The sequence below is a fragment of the Hyaena hyaena genome, unplaced genomic scaffold, assembly GCF_003009895.1.
Source record: "Hyaena hyaena isolate Hyena2069 unplaced genomic scaffold, ASM300989v1 scaffold_1176, whole genome shotgun sequence".
Lineage (NCBI taxonomy): Eukaryota > Metazoa > Chordata > Mammalia > Carnivora > Hyaenidae > Hyaena > Hyaena hyaena.
This window is the reverse complement of record NW_024081810.1, coordinates 68,946-86,379: the sequence shown is the minus strand read 5'-3', so window position 1 is coordinate 86,379 and position 17,434 is coordinate 68,946. Positions and strand designations below refer to the sequence as shown.

Sequence of the window (17,434 nt, the reverse complement as noted above, 5' to 3'; positions counted from 1 at the left end):
AAAAAAAAAAAAAAAAAAAAAAACTCTCTTAGTCTTAAGGGGAAAGCTTGTTTTAAAAAATTTTTAAATGTTTATTTATTTTTGAGAAAGAGAGAGAGACAGAGCATGAACAGGGGAAGGGCAGAGAGAGAGAGAGAGAGAGAGAGAGAGAGACAGAATTGGAAGCAGGCTCCAGGCTCTGAGCTATCGTCACAGAGCCCAACGCAGGGCTGAACCTACAAATAGTGAGATCATGACTTGAACCAAAGTTGGATGCTTAACCGATTAAGCTACCCAGGTGCCCAAGTTAAGGGGAAGTCTTGCTGAGAGTAGAGGTTCTTAACCTTGATTGTACATTCCAGTCACAGCAGACCTTTAGAACCACACGTCTGGGGCCCATCCCCAGAGAGTCTAATTTAAAGAATCTGTGTGCATTCTGTTCACTGGGAGTTTGTAACATCCTCAGGTTGTTCTCATATATGGCTAGTTTTGAGATTCACTATATGGAGGCTAAGTAGCTCACACAGCAGAGTCGAGAAATATGCAAAAGCATGGGCTCAAATTCTAGCCATTAACTATGTGACTTTGGGCAAGTCATATAACTTCTCTGACTTCTCAGTTATGTCACCATACAATAAGAATAGTGTTTGCCTTCCTAAGCTTGCTGGATGGATAAAATGAGATAAGAATGTAGAAAGCACAGGACAGAGAGTTTCCTGCCCCAACACTGTCAAAAACTTCTCCTCTGAACTGAAATCACTTTAGGTCATTTTCTCTAATTATATTCTCAACAAATTTTGAGAAAAGAAGATCCAATTTTAATCATGTTTACTTAAAACTGAAGCTTCAGAACCCGTTATGTTTTGCAGTTGGTCCCTGACTTCCCCTATTCTGCTGTCCCCTATCCAGGCAGCTCTTCAAATGCCAGAAAATGCCTTGCTCTCCAAAAACTCCCTCCAGGAACTGCCTTTCTTCTGAGTATCCACTGACCTCAGTGCACGGGGATTTAGCCCAGAACACACCCCACTATACTTCCCAAGCCAAGGTCAACCATTGGGGTAGCTCTTCTGGTCCTGCAGTGTCTAGATTTGACAGGCAAGTATGGATCCATCACCAGTGGCCAGGGACTGGAGGCTGCCTCTGTGTGCCCTTCTGTCCTCTGTGTGCTGATGGGTAAGAATCCACAGGGCCTGCTCCCGCCCTCTTTGGGATCCAACAAGGTGAAAGATGGGAGTTTGTGCTTAAGCTGTAGTTTCTAGAGTTGAGTATTGGAATTTGTAATGCCCTCTGACTTTTCAACATCCCCAGTAAGAATATGAAATGAAAAATTCTTGGACCAAGAATAGAATGAATGGCCAAGCCATCCACAGGCCGCTGATTCCCTGATGCTTGAAAGTCATTAGCAGCCAGTATATATCACTGACCTATGCGAGTTACAGTGATACACATGTCCCTGACAGATTTGTTCATTCCCAGGAGGCAAAGAATGGACCCAACCTTTCAGGATAGAACTGAGCCCATGCAGGTGTTTGGCAAGCATTATGAAATAGCATCTGCTCACTTAGATGAGTCAAGGAAAAGAGCAATTTCTGCCAAAAAAAGTAAAAAGAGGAGCATGAAAGAAACAGAAAGAGATGTTTATCTGAGTACTGAGTCACTTTTCTTGAGTATGTATGCCTCGTGAAGAAGGAACAGAAGACTTTATTATGGTCGAGGAGAAGAGTGAAAAGAGAATTATAGTAAGTCTTTGTCGTTAAAAATTTTATTTTGCTCATTATTCAAAAAACATTTACTAAGCACCTGCAGAGTACAAGAGAGTATTGGCATACAGTAGTCCCCCTTATTTACAGGGGATACATTCCAAGCCCCCCAGTGGATGCTTGAAACCGAGAATAGTATCAAATCCTATATATACTATGTTTTTTCCTATACATACATACTTACGATAAAGTTTAATTTATAAATTGGGCACAGTAAGAGATGAACAGCATAACTAATAACAAACTAATAACAGAAGAACAATTATGGGCTGCCTGGGTGGCTCAGTTGGTTGGGCAGCTGACTTCGGCTCAGGTCATGATCTCGTGGTTCATGAGTTCGAGACTTGCGCCGGGCTCTGTGCTGACAGCTCAGAGCCTAGAGCCTGTTTTAAATTCTGTGTCTCCCTCTCTCTCTGCTTCTCCCCTGCTCACGCTCTGTCTCTCAAAAAATAAATTTTTTTAAAAAAAGAACAATTATAACAATACGCTGTAATAAAAGTTCTGTAAATGTGGTCACTCCTCTCTTAAAGTATCTTAATGTGCAATACCGGTCCTCCTTCTTCTCATGACGATATGAGATGGTAAAATGCCTAAGGGATGAAATGCAATGAGGTGCATGACACAGATACTGGGACGTAGGTGTTAGGCTTCTACTGACTTTCTGATCATATATCAGAAGGAAGATCATCTGCTTCCCTCGCGACCACAGGTACCTGAAACCATGGCAAGCAAAATCTCAGATAAGGGGGATGATGGTACAGTTTCTGCATGCTGGGAAGTGACATCATCACCCTCCCTTCCCTATAACCCTCGCATGTTTCTACTGATGACTTGGTTCTGGTCTCACAGGACAGAAAGTCAGTCCTCTCTGGGGCTGGCTTTGATTCTCCCCCTGTCTTGCCAACAGCCATCCTCAACCCGCCTGTGATGGAGGTCACTAAAGACGGCTTCCATCTGGTTATTAAGTTGGAAGACCTGGGACCCCAGTTCGAGTTCCTTGTGGCTTACTGGAGGAGGGAGCCTGGTGCCAAGGTGAGACTTCCGGCCTTGGCCTTGGAGTTGGGCCTCAGGGATGGTGTCACAGACCTCTGAGAGCTGGGCGAGGAAAGCTGGCCCCTGAAGTGCTCACAGGGGTGGCCTGAGCATGAAGAGTCCTGGGTGGAGGGTGGGAAGGGAGCAATGGGAGTAGACTGACAGTCCTAGAGCCGCCTTTTCAAAGAATTGCTTTGGTCCACCCCATGCTTTGGCTGGGAGCTTTCTTGGGCCAGATTTGCTGAGGTATGGGGGTTGCCTCTTTGCCCTAAACTCTAACATAGCATGATCCATAATACCTTTCAGTGCTTTCTCCTTCCTCATCAGCCTGTCTACTCAGCCATTCTCCCTGGTATGTTTAGGTGTAGCAGACCAGAGTGTTCTAGATTATATAGATGATTTCAAAAGCATATGAGACTGGCACAAGCTTCTTGAGGGCGTGTATCTGGGTAGGGTGCAGAAGTTGGGGCAGAGAGCCAGGAGCTGGCTTGTGAATAAACCTGTCTAATTATCAGCCAGCTGGCCACCCAGAATGCCTAAATGGGGCACCGCCCCATCATACTGTGGGAGAGTTGCCGCAGACTGGGTTGGGTGGGCTGTTGGCACTCCCAGAGCAAATGGCCAACCAAACAGCAGCAGCAGCAGAAGGGCTAGAGCTCGAGCAGAAACTAAGGGACAGTCAGACCTACTGGAGACCCTGTCCAAGTTGATTTGCAAATGGTACTGCAGGCAGCACGAGAAAAACAGCCTTCATAATAAGTCTGGATAGGAGGCAGTAGAGAGCTTTCATAGAATCTACAGCAGAGCTGGCGTAGGGTGCCCCTGACCTCACAGCAGTATCTGGGGGACAAGGCACGTGCCCTAACATCTACTCAACAGGGGCTATAGTTTGGGTATTTTCCCTGAAAAGTGATGTGAGTAGGTGGGGCAGGCAATAACAATGGTTTCCAGTATTTACTCGTGCTGGGTCAGGGCCCAGTGGTGGGACATGGCATTGCCAGCCAGGCAGAGGGAATAGTATGGGGGACAGATCAGGGCCTGGGCAGGAGGGAGCATGCAGCTTCCTCAGATTTTTTGGGATGGAGCCCATTCCCAACCCTTGGTAATTAGCAGGGCCGGTGCCGAGAGAGGAACATGTACTCTGAGTCACTGGGGCTTGGCCGAGACAAGCCTCTACGGGTACAAATGTGGAGCACAGGCCTCACTGTGGCGGGGGCGGTGGGGGAGGTGGAGGTAGAGGAGTATACAGATGGATGGACAGATGGGTAAATGGATGGATGGATGAGGAGGCATAGCTTCCTGGCTCCATTGCTCTTGTGAACTGATCTCTCTGGCCACACTGGCCATGCCAAGCCCCCCGGCTCAGTCAGATTTCTGACCATCAGGGGTTTGCACAAATGTTACCTTGTCAGGGAGGACTTCACTAACCACTCTGTTTAGTCCTTACTCATCATTCTACCTTTTTGCCCTACTTCCTTTTTCTTCACAGCCTTATAACGACCTGACATGTGTCCTATAATTGTGTCTCCCCCCATGTAAGCTCCATGAAAGCACTGACTTTATTTTGTTCTTTGCTATGTCTCTGTGCCTATAACAGTACCTGGCACATAGTAGGTACTTAATAAATACATAAGAATGAATGAATGAATAAATGAGAGGGGACATTCTATATGCATCCCAGAAAGGAAGTATCTAAAACTTTACTTCCTTGGCTCTTCTTGCCCTGTCCTGTCCTGCTTCCCTCAGGGTGTAACTGTTTTCTGGTCTCCTAAAGGAACATGTCAAAGTGGTGAGGAGCAGGGGCATTCCAGTGCACCTGGAAACCATGCAACCGGGGGCTGCCTACTGTGTGAAGGTCCGGACATTCGTGAAGGCCATCGGGAGGCACAGCCCTTTCAGCCAGGCAGAATGTGTCAAGGTGCAAGGTATGGATGGCTTTCCTGTTCCTGGAGTCCTTCCTGCACAGATGAAGGCCCTTCCCGGTGTTTGCTTGGCTATCTTCTGGGTTCCTTTAGTTCTGAGTTTGCTCTAGGTTTCACTGACCTGCCCCCGAGCTGGGAGGGTTTCTGTGGTGAAAGTGTGATTTCCTGTAAGTCTTCTAGAAGCAAGATTTCACCTTGGGTCTTGTTGGGGTCACTTGAGCAGGTGTCTGGAACACTTTCCTCCTGAGAGCTTCCTAGGCCTGAGGCCAGATGTTGCAAGCACCTGGGAACTGGAGGGGGCTGAGGGTGCCAGAGAAGCCGCCAGGGGTATGAGAGTCAGACCTTGGAAAGAGGCACCCCACTGTATATCACTGCTGCTTTCAGCTGGAAGGGACTTGATGGAAAGTCTACAGAATCCTTTTGTTTGACTTAATTTTTTCCCTTGAATTTTTTATAGTCTAAACCCCTACAGTGTTAAAAAAATCCTTTGGAAAAAAACAAAACAACACCCCATATCCCATGATTCTGCCACTCAAACACCACAAGATACGTGTGGAGACTCTCCTTTCTACTCCTCTTCCCCATCCTTGCAATTCTAGCCCCTCCCTTATAGGTATTCATTTCTTGTATATCCTTCTAAAGACTTAAATACATATACAAGTAAATGTGAATATATATATATATACACACACACACACATATAGATTTCCCTTTATTTTAGCACAAATGGTAGCATACTTATTGTGCTGTTCTGGATCATGTCTTTTTCACCTTATATATCTTATAGATTTTTCCATATCAATAAGAACTTTCTCATCCTTCGTTACAGCTGCACAGTATATAGTTGTGTGTATATGTGACTAATTTAACTAGTCCTTCATTGGTGGATATTTCGTTTTTGCCCCAATATTTTTCTCTTCTAGCCAATGTTTTAATTAATTATCTTGTACATAAATCAGTTTGCTGGTGTGTGTATATTTGCTTTTTTTTTTTTTTAAAAAAAAACATTTATTCATTTTTGAAAGAGAGATACAGTGCAAGTGGAGGAGGGGAAGGAAGAGAGGGAGACACAGAATCTGAAGCAGGCTCCAGGCTCTGAGCTGCCAGCACAGAGCCCAACACGGGACTTGAAACTGTGAGTGGTGAGATCATGACCGGAGCCGAAGTCAGACGCTTAACTGACTGAGCTACCCAGGCACCCCTGGTGTGTGTATATTTGAAGGATGAATTCCTGGAAGTAGAGCTTCTTGGTCACAAGCATCCATATTTAAGTTTTGACCGCTGTTCCCAAATTGCTCTGCAAGGTGGTGTGATTGTTCTACCGTTATCTACGTGTAGATACTTGCACACTGTGTGCTTGCTTTTTCACAGACATAACATTTCTTTTTTTTTTTTTTTAAAGGTTTTACTTATTTTTGAGAGAGAGAGAGACAGAGCATGAGTGGGGGAGACAGAGAGGGAGACACAGAATCAGAAGCAGGCTCCAGGCTCTAAGCTGTCAGCACAGAGCCTGATGCAGGGCTCGAACTCATGAACTGCGAGATCATGACCTGAACCGAAGTCGGTGCTCAACTAACTGAGCCAGCCAGGCGCCCCTCCCCCAACCCTTTTTTTTTTTTTTAAAGGTTTTATTTACTTTTGAGAGAGAGCAGACATAACATTTCTAACATCTTCCACATGGATTTTTTTGGTTACTATTTTATACTACTTTTTAAAACCATGTAAGTCAAGTTTGGTGAAGAATTAAAACAACACAGAAGCATATAAAGTGAGAGGTACACATTCTCCATTCTCCCCCACATCACTCAGGTTTCCTTTTCCAAGTTTGACATCGAATCTTCTAGTCTTCTTGTGATGCCAATACTCACAGGCAAAAAATGGGACTGTACTGTGCTTACTGTTCTGTACCTTGCTTGTCTTCACTTAGAAGTATATTGTGAACGTCTTTTCATGTCACTACATGTGAACTGGTCTCATTTTTAAAAATTTATTTATTTATTATGAGAGAGAGAGAACACAAGCGAGGAAGGGACAGAGAGAAGGAGAGACAGAATCCCAAGCAGGCTCCATGCCATCAGTGCAGATCCCAACATGGGGCTTGAACTCATGAACTGTGAGATCATGACCTGAGCTGAGATCAAGTGTTGGACACTTAATTGACTGAGCCACCCAGGCACCCGGACCTACCTCATTTTTAAAGAAGATGTATAATAAGTGAATTTATTGATGTGCCAAAATATATATAACAAAAAATATATATATGTAACAAAACATATACTTCCAGTCTTGCCACTGGAGATCATGCTGGAGTGAACAAATGTGTGTATATCCCAATTCCCATTTTAAAAGTTGAATTCCTAACCTACATGTTAATGTCACATGATATATTAAATCATCTCCTATTTTGGGGTATTTAGATAATTTCTATGTTTTAGGTCAGTTCCATTTGCTTTTGATGATGATGTTCATTGATCGATTGATTCATTCAGTGAATATTTACTGAGCATTGACTATGTGCCAAACGCTGGTCTAGTCACTGGGATACAGAAGGGAAGCCCCTGCCCTCATGGGAGTTTATTCTCTAGCTGGAGAGATGGGCTACAAACAAGTAAACAAATGAGATAGTTTCACTTGGTGGTGTGTGCTATGAATGAAACACAACAGAGCATACGTGGAGGTGGGGGGTAGAGAAACAGACTGGTTATGAGGCTGTTTGCCCTACCCCAGGTGTTGCTATGAACTACTCTCTGCATATAATTGTTTCCTTCCTTGAAATAATTCTTTGGAATCCACTCAGAGGAATAAATGAGAGACTATGAACATTTGTTTATTTCTTGTTGTGTACTGCCGAAGTAGTTTCAAAAGTACTGAAACAAAGCTCAGTGCCCCCAGCCACCTACGTGATACCACTGTCTTCTCTGCAGCCTCCCCGGCTGTGCCACCCTTCACATCATTGGTGAGGGGTTTGACCTAGAGGGACTCAATGAGTCGCTCCACGTCACACGGAACAAGAAGATGGGAACATAACCTATCACCCCTTCTGCAACTGCAGATGCTCACACTTGGCACTTTCTGATACATTTGCTCAGTACAATGACCCTGGGCTTTGGAGCCAGCCCTACCTGTGTGACCTGGGGTAAGTCACTTGATGATAGTAGAGGCTCGATATATCATAATTACAATGTGACCGTTTTCCGAGGTCAGTATTTTCCTCCACAATGTAAGGCAATGCCAAGAGCAAATTGTGAAACACATTTTGTTTTCAGTTACCACCCAGCTCCCTTCTGTGCCGTTCTCTCTCGGCACCTCCCCCTCATCCTGCCGGGGTCCTGGCACATCGCCTTCCTCCTGGCAGATGGGCCAAGGGACGTGCTAACACAGCTAGTGCCTTAACACATGATGCTCCTCCCTTTCCCTTCCCAAGAAAAAGATTTTAATCTTCCCTGGGGCTTTCTGGAAACAACACCTTAATCTGGATTCTAAAAAAAAATTGGTTTTAATGGTGGTAATTTTAGTCAGCAAGGCAGACGTCAAATATCCGGATGTTGGCATCTGCTGTCCTGGCCGATGTGCAGAGCCAGCACCAGGACAGCGAGCGAGGCCAGGACGGGAGATCTCGTCTTCGCTGTTGTCTCCTCAGCCTGTTCTTATCTTTTCATTTCCAGGAGAGACCCTCCCACTGGCGCTGGCCCTGTTTGCGTTTGTTGGCTTCATGCTGATCCTCGTGGTGGTGCCCATTTCGATCTGGAAAATGGGCCGGCTGCTCCGGCACTCCTGCTGCCCCGTGGTGGTGCTCCCCGACACCTTGGTAATGATATTCTTTTTTCCTTTCAGCAAGACACTGACCAGATGGAGTCTGGCGTGGGCACACATTCTGTGGATTTACAGGCATTTGCACAAAGAGGAGAGAAGAGGATTTATAGGAATTCACTCCTTTTTTTAAAAAAAAGTTTATTTAGGGGCACCTGGGTGGTTTAGTCGGTTAAGCATCCGACTTTCTCTTAGGTCATGATCTCGCGGTTCGTGGGTTCGAGCCCCGCGTCGGGCTCTGTGCTGACTGTCAGCTCAGAGCCTGGAGCCTATTTCAGAGTCTGTGTCTCCCTCTCTCCCTGACCCTCCCCTGCTCACGCTGTCTCTCTCTCTCCTAGAAAAAAAAATTTTTTTAAATTAAAAATAAATAAAAACAATTTTAAAAATTAAAAAAGTTTATTTATTTTCAAGAGAGAGATAGAGCATGCAAGAGTGGGGGTGGGCAGAGAGAGAGAGGGGGACAGAGGATCTGAAGCAGGCTACGTGCTGACAGCACAGAGCCCAATGTGGGGCTCCAACTCACAAACTGTGAGATCATGACCTGAGCAGAAGTCAGACACTTAACTTAGTGAATTAGAATTCACTTCCAATTAGAGGGGCTGACAGAGAACCCCCTTCTCTGGGGAGCGGTGGCCTTCCTCAGGCTCTCGTCAGGCCACTGCCGCTTGCCCTCAGGACCTGGCACAGCCAAGAGAGCAGGTGTGTTCTACCGCTCAGGATGTTCCGCATTTCAAGAGTCACACACAGTCATACTCTTCCAGCCTGGCCTGCAAGCGTTCTTGACCCTGTGCCATAATTAAAACAGCAGCTACATGCAGTAGTATGTTCCATCCCAACATACTCAACTCATACGCCAAGAGCCTCATTGGTTCTCAGGGCAAAAAGCATGGACTGTGCTTTCCCTTTGGCTGGGGGCTGGGGAACAGTATGGGCCTGGCCAGTGACCACCTACGGTTAGGGGTCCCCACCTGTTTTCTCAGCTCCTGGCAAGGCCAGTGTTCTTATGTTACTCCTGTGGACTCTGGACCACAGATTTGAGTCTCTAGTGGGGGCAAGTCCTATGCCCGTGCCAGGGTGGGAGAAAAGCAAATGCAGGCCTCCAGTAACTCCCTGTGTTCCATTTTGCTACCTCCTGTGCCCCCCATGCCACTCAGACCTCAACACTTAAAGCAGCAGAAAACAAAACAAAGCAACAACAAACAAAAACAAACCCACTCCTGTCACCTCGGGGATTTCTCACAGACCTCTCCTGGCAGGAGGGAATTAGCAGTCAGCTTCTCAGAGGCACCTAGAATCAGAACTGCCTGTAGTTCTTTATTAGCCTGGAGTCATTCTGGAAGGAGTTACTTAACGACATCTGCATGACCCTGAGAGTGCAAGCCATGCTCTCCTGACACCGGGAAGTAATCCTCCCTGTGACCCAGGCTCCAGGATGCCCTCCACACTGTCATCCTAAAGCCAGCTCTCTTTCTCTTCCCGTCGCTTCTACATGGTCCTAACTTTAGCTGACATGAGTGTAGAGTTAAGCGCCAGACTGTTCTAAGTCTTTAAATATATTGATTCATTTCATTTTTGCTTTTCCATAATTGCTTACTAATGTGCGTTTCATCAGCGCCCCGCCAGCCCACTCTGAATGACTAAATGGTTCACTGCTAAAGAGGAAGGCACCGTGGTGTAGCACATACAGGGGAGCAGGGCAGGCCTATTCCCCTTCAGCAAGAACCCCAGGGGCTCAAAGTTGTGGGATCTTTAAAAGATGTGCATTCTGGGGGTGCCTGTGTGGCGCAGTCAATTAAGTGTCTGACTCTTGATCTCGGCTCAAGTCATGATCTCATAGTTTCTGAGTATAAGCCCAGCATCAGGGCTCTGCAGGGATGGTGTGGAGCGTGCTTGGGATTCTGTCTCTCCTTCTCTCTGACCCTCCCCCTGCTCATACTATCTCATTCTGTTTCTCTCTCTTTTTCTCAAAAAGATGTGTATTCTCCAGTTGTTGGAGTAGTGTTTTAAAAATATCAATTGGGTCAAAATATTTGATCATACTGTTCAGATATTTTGGTATAGTCCTATTAGTTATTGAGAGTGACAAAACAAAATCTCCAACTAGGAGAGTAGATGTGTCTGTTTCTACGTTTGTCAATTTTTCTTCATGTATTTTGATGCTCTGTTTTGGGTGCATGCGTACTTATAATTGTCATGCCTTCCTTAATAATTGAGACTTTTATCATCATAAAGTGTCCCTCTTTATCTCTGGCAATAGCCCTTATCCTGATATTGATACAGCTCTTTGTTGTTTACTGTTTGAACAGCTATCTCCTTTCTATATTTTTACTTTATACTTATCCATGTCCTCATATTTAAAGTGTGTCTCTTGTAGCAGCATATGTTGGTCTTAAATTTTTATTCTTTAAAATAAATCCATTCCAATAATCTCTGCCATTTAACTGGAATGTTTAGTCCATTAACCCCGAGCTTTGGTCCTCTCACCATCTAACTTCTGTGTTTGCATCCATATTTGTCACTGTTCATGGCACCAAAAGACACTTGCCCCCAGTCAAGGAACTGTAAAAAATGTGAAACTCACCCGGTGATGTTATCTTCTTTCAAGTGTCAATTGTTGATTGCTCTCCAGTAACTTAACGGAGTCGATATTATATTTTGATCAGTTTTTTTTAAGTTTATTTATTTTGAGAGAGACAGAGACAGCATGAGTGGGGGAGGGCCAGTAAAACAGGGAGAATCCCAAGCAGACTCTGTGCTGTGAGCGCAGAGTCCGATGCAAGGCTTGAGCCCATGAAACCTGAGGTCATGACCTGAGCTGAAACCAGGAGTCAGACACTTAACTGACTGAGTCAGTTGCCCCATATTTTGACCAGTTTTTAAATTTGTTATCTGTAGGAGGATCGGTCTGATTGGTGCTGCTCCACCATAAGTGCAGTGAAAGAGAATGTTCAGGACTAATCCAAAATGATAATGGTAGGGTAGCATCCCTGGCTGAGGCAGGTCACAGCTCTTCTTTTCCACATGTGGTAAAAATTTAGCCTTACTCAGCCGGACTCCATCAAACTACTTTTTGTGGTTTTCCTCTCAACTCTGTTACTCATGGTCACCCTCTACTCACAGGGTATTCCATTCCTAACACCGTCTCTCATTTTTCTTCTTCTAGTCTACAGTTCAGCAGCCCCGTAGAGGTTCCTCCTTACTCCAGGATCAGGGACATAGGATCCTTCCAAGACCCAAAGTGAGTGACAGAGCAAAGGGCCAGGGAAAGAATCATGGAAAAGGTCAGTTGCTTATAAAATTTCAGGCACACAAGAAGAGCCCTCAAATGGCAAAAGGTCCTAGGAATCCTAATGCATTAAGAGTCACATTGTAGGACGCCTGGGTGGCTCAATTGGTTAACCATGTGACCTCTGCTCAGGTCATGATCTCACAGTTTACAAATTCGGGCTCCGCACTGGGCTCTGTGCTGACATCTCTGAGCCTGGAGCCTTCTTCATATTCTGTTTCTCCCTCTCCCTCTGCCCCTCTCCTGCTCACACTCTGTCTCTCTCTCTCAAAAATAAATAGACATTGGAGCACTTGTGTGGCATAGTCGGTTAAGTGTCCAACTTTAGATCAGGTCATAATCTCATGGTTCACGAGCCCAGCATGGGCTCTGTGCTGACAGCTCAGAATCTGGAGCCTGCTTCAGGTTCTGTCTCTCTCTCTCTCTGCCCTTCCCTGCTGCATGCTCTGTTTTTTTCAAAAATAAACATTAAAAAATTTTTAAATAAGCAAACATTAAGAAAATTTTTTAAAGCCACACCCTAAAAATAGCTTTTGGAGAAAACCAAGCAACTTTAGAGGAGACCAGAAACAAGGATATTCTATGAGAGTATGACCACTTTTATCCATGGGAGATAGATACCACTACCCTTGCCTACCTTTCACTTCTCTGTTCTTACCATCCTTCCTCCATCATTCCGGTGTCTGTTCCTGTGTGTATTCCTTTCCATAAGGTTTTTAATTTTTTTTTCTCCCTAGATGTTTTCAGTGGACAATTTCTCTGGGTATATGTATTTCCCATAGTGCTGTATGAGAACTCGATCACTAGAGTCCATTAAACCCCAAACAGATTCTGGAGCTGTATGTCACCACCACCCTCTCTCCTACCACAGCCTTGACTTCAGCACAGCCTAGTTGCACTTCACATTTGCCTTACTTATAATCCTCTAAAGTGTTAAAAACAACTTTCAGCCTCCTTGCAAAACTCACACATCTTTCCAATCAAACTTTGGAAAATTGCCAAGTGGAAATCCTTGACAATTCTTCAAATAGCCCTATGCAGTTTGTGAGTGTTTAATTTATCTGTTTGGATTAAACACTTCATGTCTACATCTGTAATCTCATGGTTGGTGATGGTTGTACTCTGAAATACACCATTAAGTCTTTCTTTCCATTCAAATTTATATCACCAAGTAACAGTTTTCTAAAACAAAAATATATATGCAAGGAAAATTATAGCAACGCTGAGGAGCGCCTGGGTGGCTCAGTGGGTTGATCACCTGACTTTGGCTCAGGCCATGATCTCACAGCTCATGAGTTTGAGCCCTGTGTCAGGCTGTGTGCTGACAGCTCAGAGCCTGGAGCCTGCTTCGATTCTGTGTCTCCTTCTCTCTCTGCCCCTCCCCCACTCATACTCTGTCTGTCTCTCTCTCAAAATAAATAAACATTAAAAAAATTTTTAAAAAGGAATGCTCAGTGTATACTCCCTATTTTAAAGTGTTATTTCTTTTCCTTATCTTTCATCCTTAATTGCTTCATAGGGATGGAGCTTTGGTGTGAAAGAGTCTTTTTTTCCTTTCTATGACTCACTTTATTCTTTCTCTTCTTGCTGTCACATTCCCCTGGAATATGGGTAGCTAGCATAAAGGTGGTCCCAAGTCAGTCATTCTTCAATGGGCCATCACAAGTCTGGCTTTGTATGTTTTATAGAAAGTGGTATTTGTGAACTCAGATGCCTCTGGGGCCCAGACAGGTACCAAAAGGAAAAAAAAAAAAAAGGACTGTGCACTGCAGTGAACATAATTCAATAGGGAGAGATGGTGGGGACCATGGCAAACATGTTCCAGCTAAAGAAGGCAGCTGTTTTTCAGCTCTGACATGTTGTTGCTGAGAGAGGATGTGAACCAGTGGTACCAAATCTCCAAGTTTTAAATTAGCAACCAGAACCCCAAATGTTTATGAGAAATCTCCTGATTTATAAATGTGAAAACTAATTCAGATTAAAAAACAAATCAACTTCAGGAAACTAACAATAGAACTCCCCTATGACCCAGCAATAGCACTGCTAGGAATTTACCCAAGGGATACAGAAATGCTGATGCATAGGAGCACGTGGACCCCAATGTTCATAGCAGCACTCTCCACAATAGCTAAAACATGGAAAGAGCCTAAGTGTCCATCAACTGACGAATGGATCAAGATGTGGTGTATCTATACCATGGAATACTACGTGGCAATGAGAATGAAATCTGGCCATGTGTAGCAACATGGATGGACCTTGAGGGTGTTATGCTGAGCGAAATAAGTCAGGCAGAGAAGGACAAATATCATATGTTTGCACGTATAGGAGGATTAGGAGGAACTTAACTGAGGACCATGGGGGAGAAGAAGGGGGGAAATGGTGGGGGAAAGGGAGAGAGGCAAACCATGAGAGACTCTTGAATGCTGAGAAACAAACTGAGGACTGATGGATGTGGGGGGGAGGGGGGAGATGGGCGTGGAGGAGGGCACTTGTGGGGATGAGCACTGGTGTTATATGGAAACCAATTTGACAATGAACTATTTGTTAAAAACACACACACACACACACACAAAAACCAAATCAACTGAGCCTTGCTTGAAAGTTTGTTCTAGCATACAGGACAAGAGTTTCACACCTTGTGAACTTCTGAGATTATGCTGCTTTACTCTCATGTTCTAGAACTCCACTGTCCAGTATAGTAGCTGTAATCCATGTGTGACTATTAAGCACTTGAAATGTGTCTAGTCCCAATTGAGAGGTACTGTAAATATAAAATACACAATGGATTTTGAAAACCGATTTCATTAGTATTTTTATGCAGATCATAAATTAAAATAATATTTTAAAGATAAAACACATTATTAATATTAATTTAACCTGTTCCTTTTTACTTTTTAAAATGTGCTACTAGAGAATTTTAAGCTGTGTATGTAGCTCAAATTATGTTTCCATTGGACACTCCTCTAGAGTTAAGTAATCACATATAATCACTGCAGATTTAGGTAGCTAGTATTCTAAGGATCTGACTGGACCGGCAGCAGGGGATTGGTGCTGGCCTCCACACGACACTCCCCCTCAGTGAACCCTGTACATTGTCTTTCCCCGTTAATTGCCTGTGAACACCAGGACTGAGCCCTGCCGCTGCCTCTTTGCAAACAAGGACCAAGGGCACCTGGCTCCCTGAAGCTGATGTCTCCCGGGCCCTGAGGTGGAGGAACCCCTTGTGCCTGCTTGCTGTGCCCATGTGCTCCGCTTTGGAGTGATGATGGGAAGGACCGTGGGGGATAACTGTAGAAGAAGCTAGTGAATCTGGTGGAGGTGAGCGGGCTAGGAACAGTGGGGAGAGTCCTTCTGAAATGTTGACACCTGCACTTTTACAGCCACTCAGGACCATGTATTGGAATCGCTGGGAGAATATGGTAGCAACATGAATATGAGTGGGAAGGGACTCCAATTTATGGAGCGCCATCTCTGGACTGGGCGCCCTGCCACATGCTGTACGTTGAGCATCTCAGACGGTCATTATTTTCAGAGCTCTCTGGTGGATGGTTAGACTTTTTGACCAGAATTAACATTCTGGGGTTTCGTGGCACAGTGTCCCAGAGAGATGGGCATGGGCATAGCAGGGCCCCAAGAGATCTGCTGGTCTGTGAACTGGGGGATGTTCTCAGTAAATGTTGGAAGCCTCTGATCCAAGGGGTTAAAATTATCTTTTTGTTGTTGTTGTTGCTTGAAAGTTAATCAAGTAGCTGAGATTTCTGCAATATTCTCTATAATTGTGACTACTTTACTGCTACTATAATGTAGCAGTAGTATGTTCCACCATAATGAATATTATGACATGATAATGAGTGAATATTAATGAAAATTATTTTTTCAGAAAATAACCAATTCACCCCAGAAGTTAATCAGCTGCAGGAGGGAAGAGGTGGAAGCCTGTGCCACTGCCATGCTGTCTTCGGAGGAGCCCTTCAGGACCTGGATCTAGGGGGCTTTGCGAGGCCCCAGTTGAAACTGAGAAGCTGGTGGGCATGGCACTGGAACCACGAAGGGAAAGGCTGTGGATCAGTTTTCCCCCATGGACAAATGACAAGAAAAGCTAGCAGAGCCTGCTGGGTCCATGTCTAGAAGCGACCGTCAGAGGCAGAGTGGTTTGGCAGACAGAGCACTGAGTCGGGGTGAGGAGATGTGGCCTCTAAGAACTGGATCTGGCTGCCATTCATGGACTGAATGACCCTGAAGAAGTGACTTGGTTTCTCTGGTCCTCAGTTTTGTCATCTATAAAATGGGGGAATTAACTATACAACCGTTAAACCACCATATGCATATATATTTATATCCAGCACTTGGAGAGTTTTGGGAGACCGGCAACACTGTACATTGTGATTGTTTCACCTTTTCTGCAGAGTGTAATAACAGTGTAATAAGAATGATAAAAACTCTTCACACCAGCTAGCATGAAGATCCCGCTTTCGTAGAAGAAACCTGGAAGAAGAAAGGAAGGATGGGCACAGCAGCGTTGACTTTGCTTCCAGCCAAACGCCTGTGCAGAGGTCAACGGCTCAGCCAGCTCTACAATACATGACCCAGATGGAGGCCGCAGGCCCATGGAAAATGGGATACTGTGGGTTCATGAGAAACTTAACTAAAGAATAAATAATGTGTGCACACTGAAGGCAGCACATAAAATGTATGCATATGAGGAGAGGAGAATGCAGAAAGATGTCAATAATAAGTGTGATGTTTGCTGTGTTCCCTTTATCTGTAGAGTTGTTAAAGTAGAGCATTAAAAATAAAAAGGGGTCACCTTGGGGAATCTTTTTGGCTTCTTCCAAAAAAGTGGTCATTGGGGTTCTAGTTACATTATCAACCTTGTGTCCAGAGAAGCTCCTGAAGCCCACCATTGGCTAGGAGTTGTGGGGGTGACCTCAGGTAGGGGGTGGGGCAGTGAGAGTGGCAGACAGCTTCTGGCTTCATGAGAACCCTGACTTATGCCGCCGGCCAAAGCTTTACCTGGTCAGGGTGCCCCTGGACCTTCCTGGAGGACTTGCTCCACAGGAAATGCCTTTGGGTACCTCTCCTGCTTAAGACAGCTCACTCGAGTGTCCTTAGCCCCTTCCGGCATGTTCGTCCATGACTCACCCCTGGAAGCCTCTTCCTGCCCTTCTTTCTACCAAGTGAGGAAGAAAGTCAGGGTTAGAGAAGGAGTGGAGAGGGGAGTTTCTTGAGAGGTGAAGAGTTTGATGGGTAGGACCTGTGCCTCCCTTCTTAGCCCTCCCTTCCAGGCAGCCCAGAGGTGGGGACTATCTACCTGTTTCAACCAGGGAGTTTCCCCTGTAAGATAGAGGCCTACAACCCCCTCTCTACCCAGTGGGGTCTCAAGTAGCCAGAGGTGGGCTTTCCAGAAGGATGACAATACTGAAGATCTTTTCCTTTGTACCATTTGAGTGCTTCCGTATTGTTCTTCTTTCATGAAGAGCATGTGTTGGTTTTATATTTAGCCTAAACTGGAAACATATTTTCAGTTTGTAAAAATAAAGGCCATATTTCTCTACTGGTTACCACTCTCCCTCTTCCCACTTCTACCCTGGGGCTGCCGTCCCTCTGTCACCTGTCCAGGCCTAGAACCCAGAAATCACCCAAGA

The 17,434-nt window shown here is 45.0% G+C and overlaps 1 protein-coding gene across 4 annotated transcripts in view; it reads left to right on the top strand.

The window, feature by feature from the left end:
- The window catches only part of IL20RB (interleukin 20 receptor subunit beta), a 32,941-nt gene extending 16,345 nt beyond the window's left edge, over window positions 1-16,596 (top strand). For 2 of the 4 annotated variants that reach the window (XM_039222701.1, XM_039222698.1), the window contains 4 exons: window positions 2,647-2,771; window positions 4,518-4,696; window positions 8,359-8,501; window positions 15,670-16,596. In XM_039222701.1, coding sequence (XP_039078632.1) covers window positions 2,647-2,771; window positions 4,518-4,696; window positions 8,359-8,501; window positions 15,670-15,917 — 695 coding nt within the window. In that variant the 3' untranslated portion in view covers window positions 15,918-16,596. The remainder of the gene's footprint in view (window positions 1-2,646; window positions 2,772-4,517; window positions 4,697-8,358; window positions 8,502-15,669) is intronic. The other 2 variants (XM_039222699.1, XM_039222700.1) reach the window with 2 other exon arrangements.
- The last annotated feature ends 838 nt before the right edge of the window (window positions 16,597-17,434 follow it).